The sequence below is a fragment of the Microtus pennsylvanicus genome, chromosome 9 (genome assembly GCF_037038515.1).
Source record: "Microtus pennsylvanicus isolate mMicPen1 chromosome 9, mMicPen1.hap1, whole genome shotgun sequence".
In the NCBI taxonomy this organism is placed as follows: domain Eukaryota; kingdom Metazoa; phylum Chordata; class Mammalia; order Rodentia; family Cricetidae; genus Microtus; species Microtus pennsylvanicus.
In genome coordinates, this window is record NC_134587.1 from 58,806,922 (window position 1) to 58,827,644 (window position 20,723).

General features: G+C 50.8%; 1 protein-coding gene across 1 annotated transcript in view; it reads right to left on the reverse strand.

Moving 5' to 3' along the window:
• Window positions 1-292: 292 nt before the first annotated feature.
• The window catches only part of Col4a1 (collagen type IV alpha 1 chain), a 114,080-nt gene continuing 93,649 nt past the window's right edge, over window positions 293-20,723 (reverse strand). Inside the window, exons 34-52 of the mRNA XM_075986139.1 lie at window positions 20,453-20,605; window positions 20,222-20,320; window positions 20,036-20,125; window positions 19,276-19,415; window positions 18,761-18,887; window positions 18,591-18,671; window positions 18,024-18,122; window positions 17,092-17,142; window positions 15,729-15,914; window positions 14,837-14,970; window positions 12,875-12,947; window positions 11,960-12,031; window positions 11,232-11,360; window positions 10,219-10,317; window positions 8,935-9,147; window positions 7,930-8,107; window positions 4,782-4,896; window positions 3,519-3,691; window positions 293-1,722 (exon numbers count right to left, since the gene is read on the reverse strand). Of these exons, the coding sequence (XP_075842254.1) occupies window positions 1,641-1,722; window positions 3,519-3,691; window positions 4,782-4,896; window positions 7,930-8,107; window positions 8,935-9,147; window positions 10,219-10,317; window positions 11,232-11,360; window positions 11,960-12,031; window positions 12,875-12,947; window positions 14,837-14,970; window positions 15,729-15,914; window positions 17,092-17,142; window positions 18,024-18,122; window positions 18,591-18,671; window positions 18,761-18,887; window positions 19,276-19,415; window positions 20,036-20,125; window positions 20,222-20,320; window positions 20,453-20,605 (2,294 nt within the window). The 3' untranslated portion in view covers window positions 293-1,640. The remainder of the gene's footprint in view (window positions 1,723-3,518; window positions 3,692-4,781; window positions 4,897-7,929; window positions 8,108-8,934; window positions 9,148-10,218; window positions 10,318-11,231; window positions 11,361-11,959; window positions 12,032-12,874; window positions 12,948-14,836; window positions 14,971-15,728; window positions 15,915-17,091; window positions 17,143-18,023; window positions 18,123-18,590; window positions 18,672-18,760; window positions 18,888-19,275; window positions 19,416-20,035; window positions 20,126-20,221; window positions 20,321-20,452; window positions 20,606-20,723) is intronic.

The following is a 20,723-nucleotide window of genomic DNA, read 5'->3' on the forward strand; positions in this document are numbered from 1 at the left end:
CTCTCCAGCACAGCTGTCTTGACCACTTCAGATAATTTGAAATCCAAGCTTCTGCTCTAGTTCCCTCTAGGACAGAAACATGCCCACTGCTCTAAGGCCTGGGGGATCCAACCTCAGTGGCAGGCTATGTATTTCAGGTGCTTGCTCAAGTTCTGCTCGCCTTGGCCTAATGGCGTCTGGGCTGGCAGAGCAGTGGGTGGGGGTAGGGGCTGACTCTTCCTTTGCAGTTAATCAGTAAAAATTACCCCTAGTCCAGGACTCTTGTTTGAACAAATACAAAATAAAAATGATGTAAGGTATGCAAGCAAAGCTTACAGGTTTATTGGCAGTAGTGTGGTAACTTTTCATGTTTCAGTGGCAGACCTGGCAACAAATTCATAAAAGCTTAATTTTTATACAAATAGTTTTATTACAAATTTGAATTCTTAAGAAATACACATTTAAAGAAATTACACAGAAGGCCTTAGTAGTCTTTTTAAAAAAAAAAAAGTTTGGGGGGACTTTTTGTGAAATGTCACTTCAAGCACAGTGGTCCGAGTCTGCCCTCCTGCGACCTGTCCACTCCCTGCCGGAGCTATGGCACAGCTCATGAGAGGCTGGGACGTGGCCTGTGAGTGCTCAGGTGTGGAAGACTGCCAGGATGCAGGTCTGGGGACGCTGACAAAGGCCTTGGCTGTCTTCACTCTTGGAAGTCACTCGGTCTGTGGTTAGTGTTTGTTTAAAACCCTGAAAACACTTGGTGCAGTGTAAACGCAGTGAGCGCCAAGCACAGGGCTCGTTACCATAGACACCATGTTTATGAGCGGATTTGCCTTTGGCAATAACACCTCTTTGGTTTGGGAGTAAGTGAGGAAGGCTGGTGGCTCACATTTGGTGGCCTGGAGTTGGAAACCCTGTGAAGGAACGGCACAGTCTTCGAGAGAGGAAAACGAAGTATGCTTTATTTAACAACGGGCTCTACACTAGAACTTGATCTGCCTAACTGCTGACATCTATATAAATTACTAATACATATATATATATTTTCTGTCTACCTTTGGACCATCTTTATTCCACAGGAAAGCCATGACTTCCACAAAAGCAGCTGCGTAGTACCACACAGGGCGTAAGTTTGTGTTTGGGGCTGAAAAGATGGAATTCCATATAAAGGGTTGAAGAAACCAGTTTCCTTGACTGCTCTTGGCACAGACCATTGAGGGACTTGATCTGGAAACACACTAGACAGTGGTATGGACAGACACTCACATCTGGGGTGACAGGATGAAACAGGCTGTGAGCTGTCTGGAGAGCACCGCGTACCCCTAGCACCTTTGGGTTCCTTATGGAGTTCTCACCTCACACATCAGTGCACTAGATTGCAAAAGGCAATTCATCTTTTATTTGATCACGAGTGCCATTTGGTATGTGCCTCTACGGAAAGCTCATTGCTGTCTGTCCTTCTCCTTCAGCAAACAGAAGCCAACGAAGCGGGGTGTGTTAGTTAGGCGGATCCCTATAAGGCACTTTACGGTTTTCATAGTGGACAGTGAGGTACATGGGGTATAATTCTAGGGTTCATTGCTGTTAAAAATAAAACAGGAGGGAGGAGAGGACGAGGAGGGAGTAGCACCATGTTGTGACGGCGGCAGAGGCGGGCGTCGTTATGTTCTTCTCATGCACACTTGGCAGCGACTGACGTGCGTGCGAAGCTCCCCTGCCTTCAAGGTGGACGGCGTGGGCTTCCTGCAACACAACGTCAGCATCAACCCGTGAACCACCAGAAACGCAGCTGCATTCCCTCAGCCCTTCTCCTGTGAACCTCCAGAAACACGGCTGCATTGCCCCTGCGCTTCTCCCGTGAACCACCAGAAATGCAGCTGCATTCCCCCTGCGCTTCTCCCGTGAACCACCAGAAACGCGGCTGCATTCCTCCGTGCTTCTCCCGAGTCCCACGATCCCTGAGGGACCCGACACACACCAATCCACACTGATGACAATCAGCAAACCCTATCTACCTGAACTCTAGGCAGGCATGCGCTGGGACCCAGCAGTGTGGTTCCACAGCACGACAATGTTTTAGGTATTATCTGCACGTGTGAGCCCCCTGGGCCCGGCTGAGGTCCCCTCTCAGCCTCAGGACCATCCATCCTTTGTACTATCATTAGCTTTTCGTTGTCTCCAGTAGGTTCGAGCCTTCCCACGGTACAGAGGAATATTCTTCTTCCCCACAGTATGTAACCAACAACGAGAGCTCGTTAAATTTTATTGGATAATCAGATAAGTGACAAGCCTGGGATAATTGACTGACAATCAAAATGTGCTCCTAACTCTCGAAGTGTTTGGATACACCTGGCCCAAGGTGAGGCCAAGGAGAGGAAAGAGCAGCTGAGACTTGTCTTGACCCTAGAAATCCTACCTTACTTTAGTCACCGGAAAGACGAAACCTCTTCTATAATTGGTACGAATCAAATTCTACTAAATGTAGTTTACCACATGGAAGAGCGTCTTTCGTCCTGAACTTGAAGGAGCTTAGTCTAGCAAATCCCATTGCAAATTCTAGTTAAAAAGAAAAATCTAATTTTGTTTAAGGAGGCATTTTGGTTCCTTATAACTAGGGGGCTAGTTCAAAGCAAAAAAATCCCATTTCCAGCTACTAACTTCTAATGAAGCCCTCCCCACCCCCACTCTGAGGTGGAAGAAGCAGAGCCTGCTTTTTATGTCACTGAGCTAGATAGCTTGTGTTTGCTAATGTTGCAGCTGATAATTTCCTGGAAGCCACGGGTTGAGAATATGACACGTGGAAGGTGTTGAGCAAAGAACGGCCTAAACTGGAAGACAATAGCAGAGTTCCTCATGGCTGTCCCCCAAAACAGAGAAGACAGCTGGGCGTGTCCGCAGGAGAGCTGAGCCTCATCTGGGGAGAGCCGGAAGAGGCTGCCTGGCCCCATTAGCCACCTGAATCTGCTCCTGCCGACATGTGTGACCGCGGATGGTGGGGCGTGGCATGCTCCTGACCCTTGGAGAGGGCCCAAATTAACCTCAACAAACCTGGGAGCCCTGAGACTCCTGCTTTCAGATGAATCTTAGAAACAGGAAGACATGGGAAGGGAAAGACATCTATTTCGGTAATACTATGTTGAAAGGAGTTTTTATTCATATGCGTCTAAGAGTCTTCTGCTGAGTTCCTTAGGACGTACCTCCCACATAAGCTGCCCGGCCATGGAAATGCCACAGAGATGAGTGGCATTGCCTCCTCACTGGCTACTGAGGACGTGAGGTTTCACATGCTGCGTGAAGACTTCGACTGCTTTTTATAACACTTTAGCACGTTCGTCAACAAAAACGGCCAACGACCTCTTTTCCTCTCTCAGCTCCCCAACAAAAAGAATCGAGCCTATCACCTTGACTGGCCTCTGAAAACCATATGGATCATCTGCCCATACAGAACAGCCTCTGGCTGACAGGTCACGGGAAATGAGAAAAGAAAGGGCACCAAGGGACGAGAGCGAGCCCTCCAGCAGAGGATCATTCTGACTTACTTGAACATCTCGCTTCTCTCTATGGTGGCGAGCCAAAAGCTGTAAGCATTCGCGTAGTAATTGCATGTTCCTCGGCCATGGCACTCGATGAACGGGGCGCTTCTAAACTCTTCCAGACAGGACCCGGGGGATGCAAGGGCTTGGCCAGAACCTTCAGCACCAGCGCTGGTGTGCTGAGAGACAAACATAAGGCATGAATGAGTCTGAGGTTTCATCACCCAGAGCGATTCACTATCCCTAGAAAGGAGCCATGGGGTCTCCTCTGTGAAGCTCCGGGTTCCCACACCCACCCCCCAGGCTCGCAAACTCTGCGACCGTACAGCTGCTCAGTACTTGGGGTGGTTGGTACTGTGGGCCTGCCGGCGAGCCTGGGGTGCTCAGGCCTCCACACAATCCCAAGGGGGAGAAGGGCACCCGGCTTTCTTAGAAAACAACCAGGAAGCCCTTTTCATGTCACATATGGAGGCAAGGAGGCTAGCGAGTGCCAAGCGGTAGGGTCAATGAAGAACTTGGCTCTGCCCGAGGGATTTAAAGTGAATGACCAATATGTCTCTGTGTAGCATCCTTATCTGAGGTTGGTAAATTCCTACCCGTTTTCTCACCAGGCTCAGGACTCGTGTGCATTTAATCAATACTTTCCAGTGTGACAGTAAAGTCAAATGAGCTATAACGAGCTCTCCACACAGGGACCTGTCCCTGTAGTAATTGGCTTTTCAAGAGAAAGAATGTAAGGGCTCAACATATCTGAACACAGGCAGGAGCGCCTCACTGCCGGGTGCATTCTGGGTATTAACCTACGAGGAGAGCGAGCCTCACTGCCCAGGTGCATTCTGGGTATTAACCTATGAGGAGAGTGAGCCTCACTCCCGGGTGCATTCTGGGTATTAACCTGGGAGGATAGCGGTGTGAACCTCACACCCAGGGTGCATCCTAGAAGGATCATCCTCCTGGCCACTGCCTTGGCTGAAGCAGCCTGAGCTCCCAGGCCACACCCATGTTTCCTCCCCTCTCAGTTCCTCTGCTCTCAAGCTCCCGAGTGTTAACAAGGCTTCGAGTTCCAGCCACAAGTCTACGGAGCCTCCACACTCCTCCCACATAGCGGAGCGGGGAGTCCTGGAGACACTGTGGACCCCAGGAGCAAGCAACAAGCCAGGCTCCAAGTTATGCCCAACAGTGGATGGTCTAGGAAACTTGGAGGCCACAGGAGAAAGAAAAGGCATTAATGGGAGCCCTTCCGAGGAAATGAAGCCTCCAGACACTCACCATGACGAAGGAGTAGCCGATCCACAGTGAGGACCAACCGTTGGGGCACTGCGGGATCTGGATGGTTTGACTGTGCACCGCCATCACCATGGCGGGTGCTTCGCACACTGCACACCTGGAAGGGAGCAAGCAGCATTCAGCATGGACGGGACCTGGGGATGCCCACTCCTCTCCCCCTCCACCCCCTGGCTCAACTCTAAGTGAAAAATGTGGCCAAAGATGAGACTCCAGTTTGGGGCCTCCTTGCTGGTTGTAGAAGCCAGTCTCTGTTCTAAAACATTCAATTCAAAAAGAGTTACTTTTTAACCACCTACTCTATGAGAGGAAAAGATGGGAAGGCCAGGTCCTAAAAGTAGGCAGAGGCCCCTCCTCAAGACGAGGATCCTCCTGTGCCAGGCTGTACCCCGGTGCAAAATGAAACCGGTCAGGGCAGCCAGTGTTCTAAAGCTCGCCCAAGTGAGGGAGCACCGGATGGTGGGGGAGTGCAGCGTTTAAAAACACCGACAGCAGCAGCGAAATAATGGCATTCCATCACAGAATGAAGAGTGTTAGCCACGCTGCTAAATGAGTACAAACGCGTGAATAATTACAGCAAGCTCTGCATACAGATGGACGGGGAGTGGGCGGGTGGCTGGATTAGTCATCCGGTTTTATGGGGGAGGGTGCGCGCGCACGCGCGCGCGCGCGCACACACACACACACACTTTCTATGCTTTCTACTTTATTCACACAAATGCAGATAAATTAAGAGGTTCCATTAAACACCAGCCACTGAAACTGAAATCACCTAGGCCATCTGCTGCCATCTGCCTATTAGGCATGGGAAATAGAGCAGCTTGTAGCAGCGCCCTCCTCCCTAGGCTGTCAGTGGCCTCATCCCCCCTGCGTTTATGAAGAAACTCGGCACGGTGAGTGTCACAGCCCAGGCCACCTGCGGTTTCCCTCACTCTCTAACCATTGGTCCTCCCACTCCGGTGATCAGACTGTGGCTCTAAGCCAGCTCTGTCTGAAGAAAGTCAGAGAAACTACTGAGAAACTGTGGTCAATAGGGTAAGGATAGCAGCCGTCACCTTTTTGGCTCAAAACTCAAAAGCAAAGATTTGTATTGGTGTTTCTAAAATTGCTGGGGTTGGGGACCTTCCTGTGGGAAAGAGGGAACCTGGAAGTCCTGAGACATGGCTGGAAACCATCGAAGTAATTCCCGGCCCTGAAGAAGAGGGCCATGTCATTACAGTAAGGGATCAGACCTGGCCGGGAGGAGACCTGGAGGGCCCCTCAAGTTGCAGGGACATTAAGAGCCCTGGTGTGTCAAGTTCTGGGGCACTGAAACAAGTCAGCATTCCAGGTGTGCTCACAGAACCAGATGTAAAGACACACGTCCACAGATAACACTTCCCCAGAGCCTACATCGGCAACCAAATCAGGACCAGCATGGATGCCATTCCAAACGTAATCAAGAAACATAAATGATAATCATTTTCTACCTGTATTCCAAGGAATGCTAAAAAGAAAACCACAAAAAAGTTAATTTTCATTCTTGGGCCTTTAGCACAGCCTGGGTAGGAGTCTGCACACAGATCACGTGTGTATGGAGTGTCGTGTTCTCGATGTACTCTTGGAGTGTAACAAATGACATTTTCCAGCCTAAGCAATAAAATCAATTTTCTGATAGTTCCAAAAGATAAAAATAAAAAAGGCTGTGTTGAGGGACTTCAGTGCACAACCATAGAGCATCTGTGGCTCCTAGAGCCTCCAGTCAAGCTAATCTGCCAGGCTGGCTCTGTGTCTTCAGAGGGATTGTGGAGATCCAGGCACAGTGGGATGGACCCATCATCCAGCACTTAAGAGGCTGAGGCAGGAAGATCTCAAGTTCAAGGCCAGCCTGGGCTGCATCCTGAGACCTGCCTCCAAAGTGGATCTGGAAACGCCTGGAGATCTCTCTCATAAACCCCTAAGGAAAACTCCTGACTTCTCATTCTTTTTGTCGCCCATAAAGTAGACCCTTAGGCAGACGGGTTTGTCCACTTCCGTGTTTCTGTCAGTTCTCTGTGCTGCTGAGCAGTCGACTTTCAATTTGATGAAAGTGGCAAAAATAGAGCAGCTCATACTTCTCGCTCATATATCTTCCTGTCTTACTTCCCACCAGGCGAGCTCTTGAACTGAAAACACTCCAGATGTCAGCGGGGACAAGCTTAGTTTAGCAGTCACTCATAGAGACATATGCATTCTCAATGAGTGTGACACTACCTCAAGGGGGCAAAATTCGGCAGAATAAGAGGGAGCGTGAAACGGCTATTTATTATTGCATAATTAATTCCGTGATGTGACATAAATCTGTATAGTTTTTATGAACAAATACTACATAAGCAGATGGGGTATATATTATATATTCAGTACTACAGCTCCTTAGGTTTTCCTTCACAACCACAAAAAAAAAACACAGCAGAAAATGACAATCATTGGTGAGGGTATGGGGAGAGGGGCAAGAACCCTAGTGCATGGTTGGTGTCAGAATGCCAAGGGCATAGCCGCTGTGGAGAAACAGTAAGGAAGTTTCTTAAACACTTAAAAATAGAATCGACGTCTGACTCAGAAATTCCGATTCTAGATGCAGCAAAAGGACTAAAGGCAAGCAGTTAGGTGTAAACACCCACACTTGAGCGCCCTTAGTCAGACAGTCAACCCAGATAACCGCTGACGGGCAAGAAGTGGATGTGTGGATAAATGAAGGCAATCGGTGTGCACCCATCCACCGGGTCACGGTTCCTCTTTTAAAAAGAAGGGCATTTAGGGGTTGGAGAAATGTTTTACTGTGACAGAGAACACACCAAGGGCCCAGGAGAGGTTCCCAGCACCCACATCAGGTGAATCACAGCCACCTGCAACTCCAGCTCCAGGGGGATCTGATGCCTCTGGCTAAAAGGACATCTGCACTCATGTACATATATACCCACACAAACACACACAGACACAGACACACACACACACACAAATATCTTGTTTAAAAAGAAAAAGAGCATGGTGCTGCAGGCCTTTAATCCCAGCACTGGGAAAGCAGAAGCAGGGGGAATCTATGTAAGTTCAAGGCCAAGGATGGACAGCTGCTTCTTATTTGATTTTGCGTGTGCCTTTGTAAATGTGAGCTCACCTGCTAATGAAGGGCCGGATGTTGTCCCCGGAGATGGGCGCCATGGACATGGGCATGGGCTCTGGCGTGGACAGCCAATAGGAGTAGTCGTTTCTGGAGGCAAAGTTGCAGACGTTGTTGATGTTGCAGAAGAGGAAGGGCATCGTGCTGAACTTGCGCAGACAGCTGCCCGCCGTGCCTGCACCGGGGAGAAGGCAGAGGGAAGTCAGAGCCTGGGGTCTGATCTTCCCATTCCACCGACAGCACCATGGGGTAGAATTGACACTTGACACTCTCATCAGAAGGAGGGAAGCAGACAGACAGAGTAGGCGAGGATGATGGTGAATGAGCAGCAGAGGAGATTTCAGTGGATCGGGTCAAAGGGGACCAATGACAAACAATGCAGACGTGTTTGGAGAAAGGAAACACGCTCAGTTTGCCAACAGAGGAAAACAGTCTGCTCGGGGAGGAACTTTGAGTAGCTATGGGATGGCCTGTCCCTGTGGGTCTCACAGCCACTGCGGTTCTAACTTGATTCAGTTACATCATTAAGGCGTAACACAACACTAGGGCATAACTCGGTGGAGGGTCCCTGGAGCAGATGAAGAAATGGCCCTGATGAGCCAAAAACCCTAGGGGCAGGGGATTGAGAGGCAGAAGACGCATAGAGCCTCCATCAGAATAGCACGGCGCATGTCTGGAAGAGTAGCCAGTGCACAGCAGCCCTGTTTTAAGAATGTAGCAAACTTCTAAGTAAGCCACGACAGGAACCTTGATGGTCCTTTTTGAGAGCTGAAAATGTACCCACTTAAACATTTCCAAAGACTCGGCCTCATATTCCAGGGCTTCCCAAAAGACATACAAAAGCAGCTGAACTCAGGGATCACTGTGTGCTGGTGAAGGGAGAAGGGCCAGCCCTCCTCAGGAGCCCATCGCACTGTGGCGGAGACCAGGACACTCCTGCATCTACCTGGGAACCCACCACATACTACACGGGGATCACACGGAGAAAGAACTGCATCTTACCCAAGTCCTGCCCGTGGGCCCGTTCGTTGCCCTGCACGTAGAGTAGAGAGTACCCATGGTAGAGAATTTTGGTCCCTGGAGGACACAGTGGATCATCTGTTGTCTGACTATGCCTGGTCACAAGGAAGCCGTGGTCCACAGATGGAGTACCTGGGGGACCCATGGATCCTGGCAGCCCATCGGGGCCCGGTGGACCAGGAAACCCTCTCGGACCTGTAGAAGACAAATCAATGGCTTAGTTACCATTCAGTCTCCTCCAAAGCCCCCAGAACCAGTCTCCAAAAAACTGCCACTGTACACATCAGGGATGTCTGACCTGACACAGACGCTCAGGGAAGAGTGAACCTAAATATACACAGGCCTTCTCCCGGGAGCTTTCCTTCCTCCTCCACATTCCACGGTGGCACTGCTTTCTGAGCCCAGCGCGTGGCACAAGAGACATACCCTTCACCAGGTTTATGAAGCACCCTACCCTCTAACCCCATTCATAAGGAATCCTGGGCTCCTCAAAGTAGGGTCACTACAGAACCATCCACACAGCTCTGCCCTCATCTGGAAGCCCGAGGATGAAACGGCCTCTGGGAAGTTCTCAGGCACTGGGTCCTGCATTCCCTGGGACAGCCAAACTGCATGCCACCCCAGGTCTGCAGGGCTGTACTCTTGGCTCAGGGACACCTTGGTCCCAGTGCCACACCATTGTGGGGTAGTCATCTAATCCCTGCTTCCCACGAAGGCCTATGAAGTTTGTCCTGTGCCAGTGGCCTTCAGAAAAACTCTGACATTATTATTTTTTTTAATTATTTATTAAAGATTTCTGCCTCCTCCCCGCCACCGCCTCCCATTTCCCTCCCCCTCCCCTGGTCAAGTCCAAGAACAATGGTAATGGGTTTTTGATCCTACCGCACGTACTGGCTTTGTGGGAACCTAGGCAGTTTGGATGCTCACCTTACTAGACCTGGATGGAGGTGGGTGGTCCTTGGACTTCCCACAGGGCAGGGAACCCTGACATTATTATTTTTCAGTTCTACTTTCTGCTAGCTGTGGCTAAACAGAATTTTTGTAGCTGTAAAGTACCACGCTGTTAGCAAGCCACAGGGATCACCCCTCAACCCGCTTTGGCTGCTTTGGAGAGCACACTGTACCTCAACTGCTCCCTGTCACTATGCTCCCCCATGAGCCTATTTTCTCTAAGACGAGAGCTTCCTTGTAGCCTGTCAGTACTATTTTAATTTTCTTCTGAGGGTTCTAGGGCCTGGGTCTATTGTTTCTGCTGTAAAGACCTACCGGGTGGTCCAAAGGGGCCAGTCTCTCCTTTCTGGCCAGGGGCACCATCAAACCCAGGAACACCTGGGGGTCCAGGCAAGCCCACCGAGCCTGTCACACCTGTAGGAGAAAGAGGAGAAGAATTTTGTAATCTTGTCTGGGGGACAGCAAGCTGTCACTATTTCTTCCCTTCTGAAAAGTTATTTTTCATCTTTGGGAAGCAAGGACAGGGCCTGGACCTCTGGTGAGAAGGTGTGTCTGAGTGGCCAATGGGTCCTGGCAGCGCATCAGGGCCCCAGTGGACCCAGCTGCTTCCTGCAGACCCGAGGACGCCCCCTGCTGGAGTCTCTACTGGCAGACTACACGTGGGGGACAGAGAGAGGGGCCAGCCTAACCTCCTTTCTTACCATGCGCTAGAGCAGTGGTTCTCAACCTGTGGGTCGCGACCCCCCACAGGGTCGCATATCAGATTTTTGCATTACAATTCACAGCAGTAACAAAACAGTTATGAAGTAGCAACAAAGTAATTTTGTAGTCTGGGGTCACCACAACACAAGGAACTCTATTAAAGGGTCGCAGTGTTAGGAAGGCTGAGAACCTCTGCTCTGGAGTCAGTGTTCAGGCCACAGAAGGCTGATGTAACGGTTTTCTGTTTTCACGTGTGCAGTTAACTCATAAGCAGCTTGAAGTTTAACTTTTCCTGGATGTTGCCTTCAACCCTTCTGCTTTCTGCCTGCCCTTTACCCACCAACTCCTGAAACAGGAATGGCCAATAAGAGCAAACCCCTGGGGGACAGTGGACTGGGAACCACGGGGAGGGAACCACGGGGAAGGAACCATGAGGTCTCCACCCACAGACATTCCCCAGTTGCTCTGAGAGCAGCAATCCCAGTAGCCCACAGGAGCCTGCTGCTCCACCCTGCCTGCCGCCCTGCCAGGCGAGGTTCTGGATGTTTCTAACTGAGCCTAGATATGCTGAGTCATAAGCCTCTGGTTTTCACAAACCCAGGTGCCTACATAGCCCGAGGTCTCACCTTGCTGTCCTTTTGGACCTGGTGGTCCCTGGAGTCCTTTTAGACCAGGGGGACCCTCTGGACCAGGGAGCCCTGGCTCTCCTTTGATGACAGTATATGGACCTGGAGGGCCTGGGGAGCCTTGGAGACCTGTGAGAACGACAGGTGGAGGATCAGTTTCACTGCCAGCAGGGTGATCAAAAGCGGCTCTGGCAGCCACTGTACCATCACCAACACACATTTAATATGGGTTACATCTCTCTTGTTTAAGCTGAAAACCCTGAGCTATCAACCCCAGCCTTTACTCCATGCTGGAGACCAACAGCTGCTGCCCTGCCCTCTCCTGACACCGCCCCGTCCTCTCCTGGCACCGCCCTGCCCTGCCCTCTCCTGACACCATGGGCATAGCACAAGCCACCCAGAGTCAGCAAGGTGAGCAGCAGAAGAGGGATTTTGTTCTCTCCTGACTCTTTAGTGGCTGGTGTCAGCCTGATGTCAAAGCCGACACTACACGCGGAGTCCCCAGCACGCGGTGGTTCGGTTGCCCCCCCCCCCCCACTCTAGAGTCACACTGAACAATTCCACTACCAAGACAGGCTGATGTTAAAAACCCCAACAGACATCCTCAAGAATTTCTCATCACCACCTTCCTCTCACTTGACATCTGAAAAGCCAACCCCTGCAATCCTGTGTGTTAGGTCGCTTCTGCTCTCCCCAGATCACTGATAAAGCATTAAAAATTGACCTACCTTTAGGGCCAGGTACGCCTTGATCCCCCTGGTCTCCTTTTACTCCCTGGAGGCCAGGAAGACCTTTCTGACCTGGGTGGGAAGAGGACATCGTCTTTGCATGGAGCTTTCAACCATATGCATGAATATGGGGATGCATAAGCGGGTGTGTGTACATACGCAGACACACACACACATACACACAAATATATACACCCTTGCATCCCCACCTGTGCATGCGGACACACATATACACATACATCCATCATACGCACATACACACACAGTGAAGTCATTCCCATTTATCATCAAGGAAGAAAACACGCTATTCTTTTAGCTGCATAATCTCAGGAAACTTCTCCTGCTAGAACCAGAAGCTAGAATATTATAAGCAGCCACCATAAGACAGCAACAATCAGGGCAGGGGTATACGATGGCATCTGTGGTCACAATCTGTCTGACAGACCACAGACACCTGTAGAGTGAGTGCTCCTTTTATTGACCCCTCAGGCGAGTCTGACTCCACAGTAACCACGATGTGTGGAGGCTGCGCGCGCCCAGGATATGTTTGCCAACCACACTGATAAACTAACGAATAGCGCAAAGTCATGATTTTTTGTTGGGGATATGTGACCCACTGGTCCGTACAGCCGGCCATCCACGCCACACAGAAAGGCCAATGTTAGCTGTCAGCAGTTGTGCAGAGCCGGAATCCCAGCACTCGGGGTTTGTCAGACGCTTAAGGCCAGTCAGTAATAGGCAGTAAGACCTGGCCTCAAAAACAGGGAAATCTACTGCCCTTTTAACTTGAAGATAGCATTATTTCTCGCTGCGGCTGTGTTGGCACCTGAGTATTGGAGTGTGTGTGCTCAGGAAGCCTTTGGAACAGCAGGCCCTCGGCAGCAAGGCTGCTGGGCTTGGACTTCAGCGTCTTACCTTGGAATCCTGGAACTCCTGGTGGTCCCATATCTCCCTTTGAGCCTGTGATCCCTGGAGAACCGCCAATGCCCTACAGATCACAAAGGAAATATGAACTGGATGAAGATGCTCACGGCTCAAGACACCTATGTTCCCTGAGGAACAGGACCCTGCCAGGTGGGAAGCCCTTCCATACTCTGCACAGGGGTTTGTGAACTGATGGGGCCTAGCAATTCCTTAAATGATGCAACGTGAGAGGATATTACAATAGTTCATATACACAGTAAGTTCATTCGGGTTTGCAGCCGCTGTCTCCACCCACCAGCCTAAGGCCATGAATACAGCCAGAATACCATGGACAGTTGCCATGGAGACAAATCCAGTGCTATCAGGTCCACAACACCCTTCTGGAAACTTCCCCTGGTCAGTAGTGATGGTTCTTTGGAATCAGCTTCTTGTCTCATGTGAATTATAATTTTAGTTATGAAAAAAATTTAAAAATACTAAAGAAGGACAAGTTTCCTTTGTAATATAATTATACTTAAGTATATGTAATATGATATCATATGCTCAAGAATATTAGCCCATCTTTTTGATATTTCAATGGAGTTGTTTCTTTCTCTAGACATGTGGCCTAGCATGCACAGCCATATCCAAAAAATATTTCTTATAGAGATTTGCTTACCCTAATTTGAAAAGTCCCGTAATCAGCATGTATAAAACATACATACATGAATATACACACTTATTTATACAACATGTATACAGAGAGACAGTGACTGTCACCAGGAGCAGGGAAGGTGACTGATGACTGAAATCAAGGCTGCATGAATAACTAGAAAACTGCCTGCACTTGTATCACCGAGAAATTGCAATATAATAAGGAGATGAAAACAGACTCATGAATACCCCCCCACGTACCGTGGGGATGTATAGGGGAATGGAGGGCAGGGAGCAGGTAGGAACAACCACCGCTACTCCGTGGAGCCAGTTTGCGTAATTATTCCCAGTGCTCACAACTTGAAGACTCAGAAGTTAAAAGCAGCAGTAGACTATGGGCTACCATGGGCTTGATCCCCAGATCTACCCAGAAGAATCACAGCATCCCGTGCTCTGACTCTAGTGTCTGCCCTTGAATCAGCACCCAGTGTTTCCGCTGCTACTGATGAGTGACAACCCGGGTGGACGTCAAACGAAACCCTGAGTGCTGCTCCACCTCAGCAAAGGTCTCCTGCAGCTCTGCCAGCTCCCAGCTCCCTGACTCACACTCTCTTTCAAAGTGCATTAGAGAGGAAGAAGAGGAGAGGGACAGGGACAGAGAGAAGCAGAAAGCAGAAGAAACGGAGGCAGAAACAGGGACAGAGGGTGAATCTCTGCTAACACATCTGTTTGACCAAGCGTAAGAGCGACACTCGGACATGGTGGTGGCTGAGCCAAGAATCCAAGCCGAACCTTAGCCATGTGGTGGGTAAGTCAAGAGTGTAACCAGAAACAGTTACTTTATCTAAGAGCAGGGTTCTGCTGGTACTACAGGAAACCAAAGCTAAATTAACACCCCCAGCACAAGCACACACACACACACACACACACACACACACACACACAGGCTCATGAGCTACGTGCCCTGCAGACTGGCCCATGGCATCATCTACAACACATCTGTCCCGCTGCCAACCCCAGAAGACAGCTACGGCTGCCCAGAACTTTCCTTTCCCAGGCCACTGGCTCCTTGCACTGAATCTGTAAACAGGCTGTAAAGCTGGGCACTAAACTATACTCTGCTTTTCCTTCCTAATGGCTCCAAAAAAGTAGGTTGTGAAAAACATGTTGTAATAGTTTCCCGTGCTGGTGCCAAAGGAGGGAAGTGCTTTAGGGGCCGAGGAGAGTTACACATGTGTACACACACTTACACACAAAGGGCACTATTTCTTGACCAGAAAAGCCTCCTTTTGAAAACCACGTCTACACTCAACCACTCACCGGCATGCCTTGGAATCCTGGGTCTCCCTTGGGGCCTGGAACCCCAGGAGCTCCTGGCCAACCTGGATTTCCCTTGTCACCTTTCGGCCCATTGAGTCCGGGGAACCCTGGAGGCCCCATAGGTCCCGGATGCCCTAATGTGGAGGACAAAAGGCGGAGTTAAGGAGGGTGGGCGGGACCCAGGACTGTGTCACTGAGCTACGGTACAGTCAGTACTGCCAACAGTGGTCTGCAGCCTTAGCCCCATGGCCTTGGAGAGCAAGACAGGCCTCTAAGAAATCAAGGAAGAATGTGCATAGAAACAGCAGACTCCACATCCAAATGGTCTGTCTGTGGCAGTGATGGCCCCAGTCTATCATCCCAGTTATTCCAGAGACTGAAGCAGAAGAAGACCAAGTTCAAGTGTACGGAGCTGCAGAGTAAGTTCAAGCCCAGCGTGGACAACCTAAAGAGACCCTGCCTCAAAACAATGATGATGATATAATAATAAAAGGTCCAGGGAACGTAGCTCAGCAGTAGCCTAGCATACACAAAGTCTCTGCTCCATCCGGGTGCTACTGAAATAACTAAATAATAAAGCCACAGGCTTACGAAGCCTGGGGGATGGACACTGCAGAGTGTTCACGTAAATGCCATGGTGTTAGCTTCTGAAATACCCGAAGCCACAATGTCTGAGGCCCGACACCACCACCATGGCAGGCGAGCTTGGGTGGAAAGCATCAGAGTGCGGCATTAACTAAAGCAAGTGCCCAAGTGTCGTCCGTGCTGCCGCATCTTGGTCATTTCCTTTCCTGCAGCCCAGCTCTCTAACTAAACGCCTTAACAGGAGGGAAGACACGAAGACAGGTGTGGAGCTGATAACCTGAGCACGGGTCGGCTGAGAAGCCCTTACCTGGCAGGCCGGGTTGACCCTGAGGTCCTCGGTCTCCTTTGGGCCCCTCCACGGGATGACCAGGAGTGCCAGGTAAGCCGGGTTGTCCTTGAGGGCCCGGAGGACCCATGAATCCTTGCTCCCCTTTGGCTCCAGGAATTCCTGGACTCCCAGCTAAGCCAGGGAAGCCCACTTCACCCTTGGAACCTGCAGGGGGAGGGGAGGGAAGGAGATAGTGGTGACCAGAGGAACACAGACCACAGAGCGATGCTACACACACTGACGGCCAGGGATGAAACACTTCCTGCCCTCTGGAAGCTCCTTCAGTACTAGCTTTCTTCCGTGCCCCGGCAGAGAAAAAGAATCCAGCCGCTCTTTATTCTAAAAGAAGAGTCCTACGACAGAGGTAGCTTACGTGTGCTTTGGAGTCTTCAAGCAACTGCACTACCTAAGCCAAGGGCTTGCTCGTTCCGAGACACAGACAAAGCTAACTCAGTGGAGCACTGCTCAGCAGTCAAGGGTGGATGACTGATTTAAATCACAGGATGTGCTGTGGGAAGAAGTCAGGCTATGAAACTGGACAGCGCAGACTGTCCAGTTGTGTCTGCATGAGCCTGTAGGAGATACAGATCCTTTGCGGCTCCTAAATGGAGATGGAGGTTTGCTCGGGAGTCTCTTGGGGGCCGGGGTGCAGGATGGGAGATCAGAAGCAGCAGAGCAGCTACGGGGTAACAGATGTGACATTGCCCAGAATGCAATGCTTCTGTGGGTGCATACGTGAGTCAAAATTTAAAGAATGGCAGACTTCAAATATGTGTGGTCTATTAGACAGTAACACTACCCTTCCCCAAAAGAAGCTATTTTCAAAACTAAGAAAGTAAGGGCTGGATAGAAGGCTTAGCAGTTAAGAGCATTTACTGCCCTTGCAGAGAACCCAGGTTCAGTTCCCAGCACCCCCATGGCAGCTCACAACCCCCTCCCATGGTAGGTTACAACCTCACATACTCAGGCATGCACACTTAACTAATTAGCTAATTGCTTAAAAAAAAACAAGAAACTAAGAGTCTGCAAGGGATGGGAACCCATGTTTACATGTTACTCAAAACTTAAGCAATAATAAGAATATCAAAAGGTATTTGACATGTACCACATATCATGTCAACCACGAATTAGATGGTGTAATCATAGGTCATCCATTAGCCATGCCTTGCTAAGAGGGCCATGGAGTCCCACGGACAGCAGACTTTGTTCCCCTACTGTGGTGGCACCACCGACAAGAGGGTGTGAAGTATGCTAAGAGGGACATGGAGTCCCATGGACAGTAGTCCTTGTTCCCCTACTGTGGTGGCACCGGCAGAAAGGAAGGTGTGAAGCTGAGGGTTACCTTTGTCTCCTTTGTTCCCTGGGAATCCTGGGAAGCCTCTTCCGGGAAGACCTACAGGAAGAAGAAAGAGAAGGACATGCCTTTTACTCAGCTGCAGAGACAGCGGGAGGCAATGGCCCTGCTACTGAAGCCACATGACACTTGCAGAGTACACAGAGGGAGTTCAGAGGGACACCCCTGCAGTCGCCATGGCCCCTGCAGTGGGACTGGAGACTTAGCATGGACAGTCAGTCCCTAAGGACCTTCCTGCTCCCATCACTAGTGTTGAGCAGCAATGATCTGTACTAACGGCACCCCAACTCTCCAATGCTCTCAAAGGAGGAGGGAGACATGTAGAGCTGGGCAGTGGGGAGCAGAGCCAGCTGCGCGCTAGCTACAGGCAGAGAGGAGATTCAGATAGATGAGGAAGTAGAAAAGGCATCTTATAAATCGTCTTTATAGAAAATGAGAAAAAGAACTGGAGAAAGGGCAGCCGTAACAGCAAGGAACCCAGCTGTTCCACTCCTGTCTGGCTTGACTCAGGGCTACCTGTTTCAAGCTGTCACTGTCATCACTAGAAATGGGTTTTCCTGCCTAGTTACAGCTCTTCTCCCAGTAAAAGGAGCAGATGCAGGAAGCGACAGTAACCCTGAGACCCCTAGACCCTGGGAGACTAGGACTCTTTCCCGAACTGGGGAAAACGTGGGAGAGAGGAATTTTCTTTTCCGTGAACACAAGCTAAACAGCAAGGTGGCGTTTCTCTCTGAAAGTGCTGCATCCGTGTCTCCTGGACCCACCCCGAAGAGAGAAAATGGGTATCCCGGGCCCAATCCAGTCCCATCCCTCATGTCCACATCTGTGTTTTAGGAGCTGAAGGGAACACGGCACAGGTATCTCTGTGTTTGCTTAACAACGCATGCAGGCTCCAAGTGGGAAGCAGCAACAGGACCTACCTGGCTCGCCCTTCTCTCCCGCTGACCCGGGGATGCCATCGCTGCCAGGCTCTCCCTTCTGGCCAGCTGGACCTGTAGGACCAGGAGTCCCAGGGAGACCTTGGGGAGAAAAGACACAATAATTCATGGACCTTCTGTGCACCATAGCTCCTGGGACGTGACCGCTTTCAGACATCGTAAAGAACTGTTCCCTGCACGTGTATCCCTGAAACCAGTCCTGACACCCTCCCACAGGCCCTCTCGGCAGCTAGGAACAGCATAAACCACGCCCAGTTCTCACAGAGGAAAAGGGGGGAAATGTCTGAGATGCCCATGTTGCTATAGAAACAGCTTGGAGATGCTGGCCCTAGTTCCTGACCTCTCCCAAACCACAACCACCCTACAGACTTCAGTCTGTGGATCTGAAAGTGGATGGATAGGACCAGCTGCCCCTAGACCAGAAACAGCATCCTAGGGCCCGGTTCACAATGAAGGATGATCCCACGAGGATCAGACTCTACCCCTTGACCCCTATCAAGCCCAGGTGCTCGTCATCTGCCCAGCCAAGTGTCAGCAAAGGGTCCCTACCTGCTTCTCCTTTGACGCCAGGAACGCCATCCAATCCTGGGAGGCCTTTGTCTCCCTTCTCTCCAGGCAGGCCTGGGCTTCCTAAAGAGAAAACCAAAGTGCAAAAGTTGTGTGCTCCTGCGCTTCCCTTGTTTGTGAGCCACTGTCCAGAGAACTCCCAGCTCCAGTACCTGGATGGCCAATGCTCCCTGGAGACCCCCTTGGGCCTGGGGACCCTGGCATCCCTGGGGTTCCGGCGCTGCCTTTCTCTCCCTTCTCGCCAGGGCTGCCTGGGAAACCCGCATGTCCCTGGTCTCCCTGTGAGGAAGAAGCAAGGATGTGAGCTCCAAGTCTTGAAGCACGCGATAGGTAATGGATTTTGATGCAATGAATGTCACATTGCAGAATTCCATCTGCTAGGCTTTCCAGAAAAGAGACGAAGCCCACGTCTCGCCTGAGAAGAGGCAGAGCTGACACTGTCTCCTTTCCCTTTGCCAAGTTCCTCAGCCCACCCCTCTTCTTCCTCCCTGGGATATGAAGCCACCCTCCCCTCTTAAAGAGCTTCTAGATCTTCCCCTAGGGAGGAAAGGCAAGGAGTGGAAGCAGGAGATGACTTTGAGTTAGCTGGAAGTGCTGAGACCATTTAGAGAAACATGTCAGGAACATTTCCACAGAGACGGGAGATGTTTGCATGAGGGAAAATTACCTTGTCGCCGGGCGGCCCAGGAATCCCAATGCCAGGTAGACCTGTCTGTCCTTTCTCTCCTTTGGCTCCTTTCTCTCCAGGTGAGCCAGGGACGCCCTGTTGGCCCGGGATGCCGGGCACACCTTTTTGTCCGGGTAAACCTAGTGATACAGACAAGCAAATTTGAATGTGATACCACTAACACTGAACAGTTACAGAACACAAATCACTGTGCTCGTGGGTGTGTCCTCTGGCAAGCCACATCAGGACACCTTGGGAAGTGCTCCCTCCACCTTTCAAAGGCCATGGTTGTATAAAGAGAGAGCAAAAACACAACTTTACCAACAACTGAAAAAGAACCTTTATGATACCAACAGCTCAGGGCTGAGAGGCAGTGGGGAGAGTTTCACACACCATGTGTGGGTTTATGACATGTAGACACAGGCATAACCAGCAACCGATGGTGTTAAGGCAAGTATGGGGCTCATAGACGTGGGAGGAGGCAGGAAGGCAGGTCCCAGTCTTGGCTGTCACTCTCCAGGCTTGCTGGGAAACACCTCCCCAACTACTTGTCCATGGGGAGCTCATTTCTTACTCACTTGTAGCAATGCTCACAGTGTCGGCCAAAAACCACCCATCCTAGACAGGAGACTGTACGCTAGCGAGGTGGCTCCCAGGCCCTCCCTCTTCCCAGAGGGCAGTGCCAGTCTGCGGACAGCCCACTCGCCCCCATGTGCACACTGTATACGTCACGGAGCCTTGGACTCCGCATCCAGGTTACCTGGCATGCCCATTCCTCCAACGGATCCTTTGGGTCCAGGGAGGCCAGGGGCTCCTGGTGTTCCACTAAGACCTGGGTCACCTTTAGGTCCTAGAATGAGAGAAAAATCCCACAGTTTAGCATCTGTGGAAAGCACAGGGAAGCAGGTTTCTTGACGATGGCTCTAGCCATACTGTCCACACCTACCTGGTTGTCCAGGATGCCCCGCCTGCCCGTCTTTCCCAGGCACTCCTGGCGTTCCAGGATCTCCTCGGGAACCTTTATCACCAGTGGGTCCAATTTGTCCTGTATGTCACAGAAAAACATGAATTCCCACATCTGCTTCAGAGTGGGGTGACCTGGGGTTCATGCAGAAACCGGTTTCCCCGTGAGGCCCATCTGCCACCTCTGTCGCCGAGGCCTCTCTCCCCCGCTCACCTTTCTCTCCTTGGTCTCCTTTCTGTCCCTTCATGCTGCCCATGTCCACGTGCTCCATAGATCCTGGCATGCCGGGAAGCCCAACATCCCCCTTATCACCTTTGAAGCCAGGGTCTCCCCTGGGTCCTGAAGAGCCTGGCAGGCCATGGTCCCCTGGAGAGGAAAGATAGCAAGTGCCCGGTGAGATCCAGCCCTAGCTCCTTCCAGCCAGAGCCTGCAAGGTTGGGAAAGAACTAGAAACTAAGTCTGACCCACAGGGGAGAATGCAACT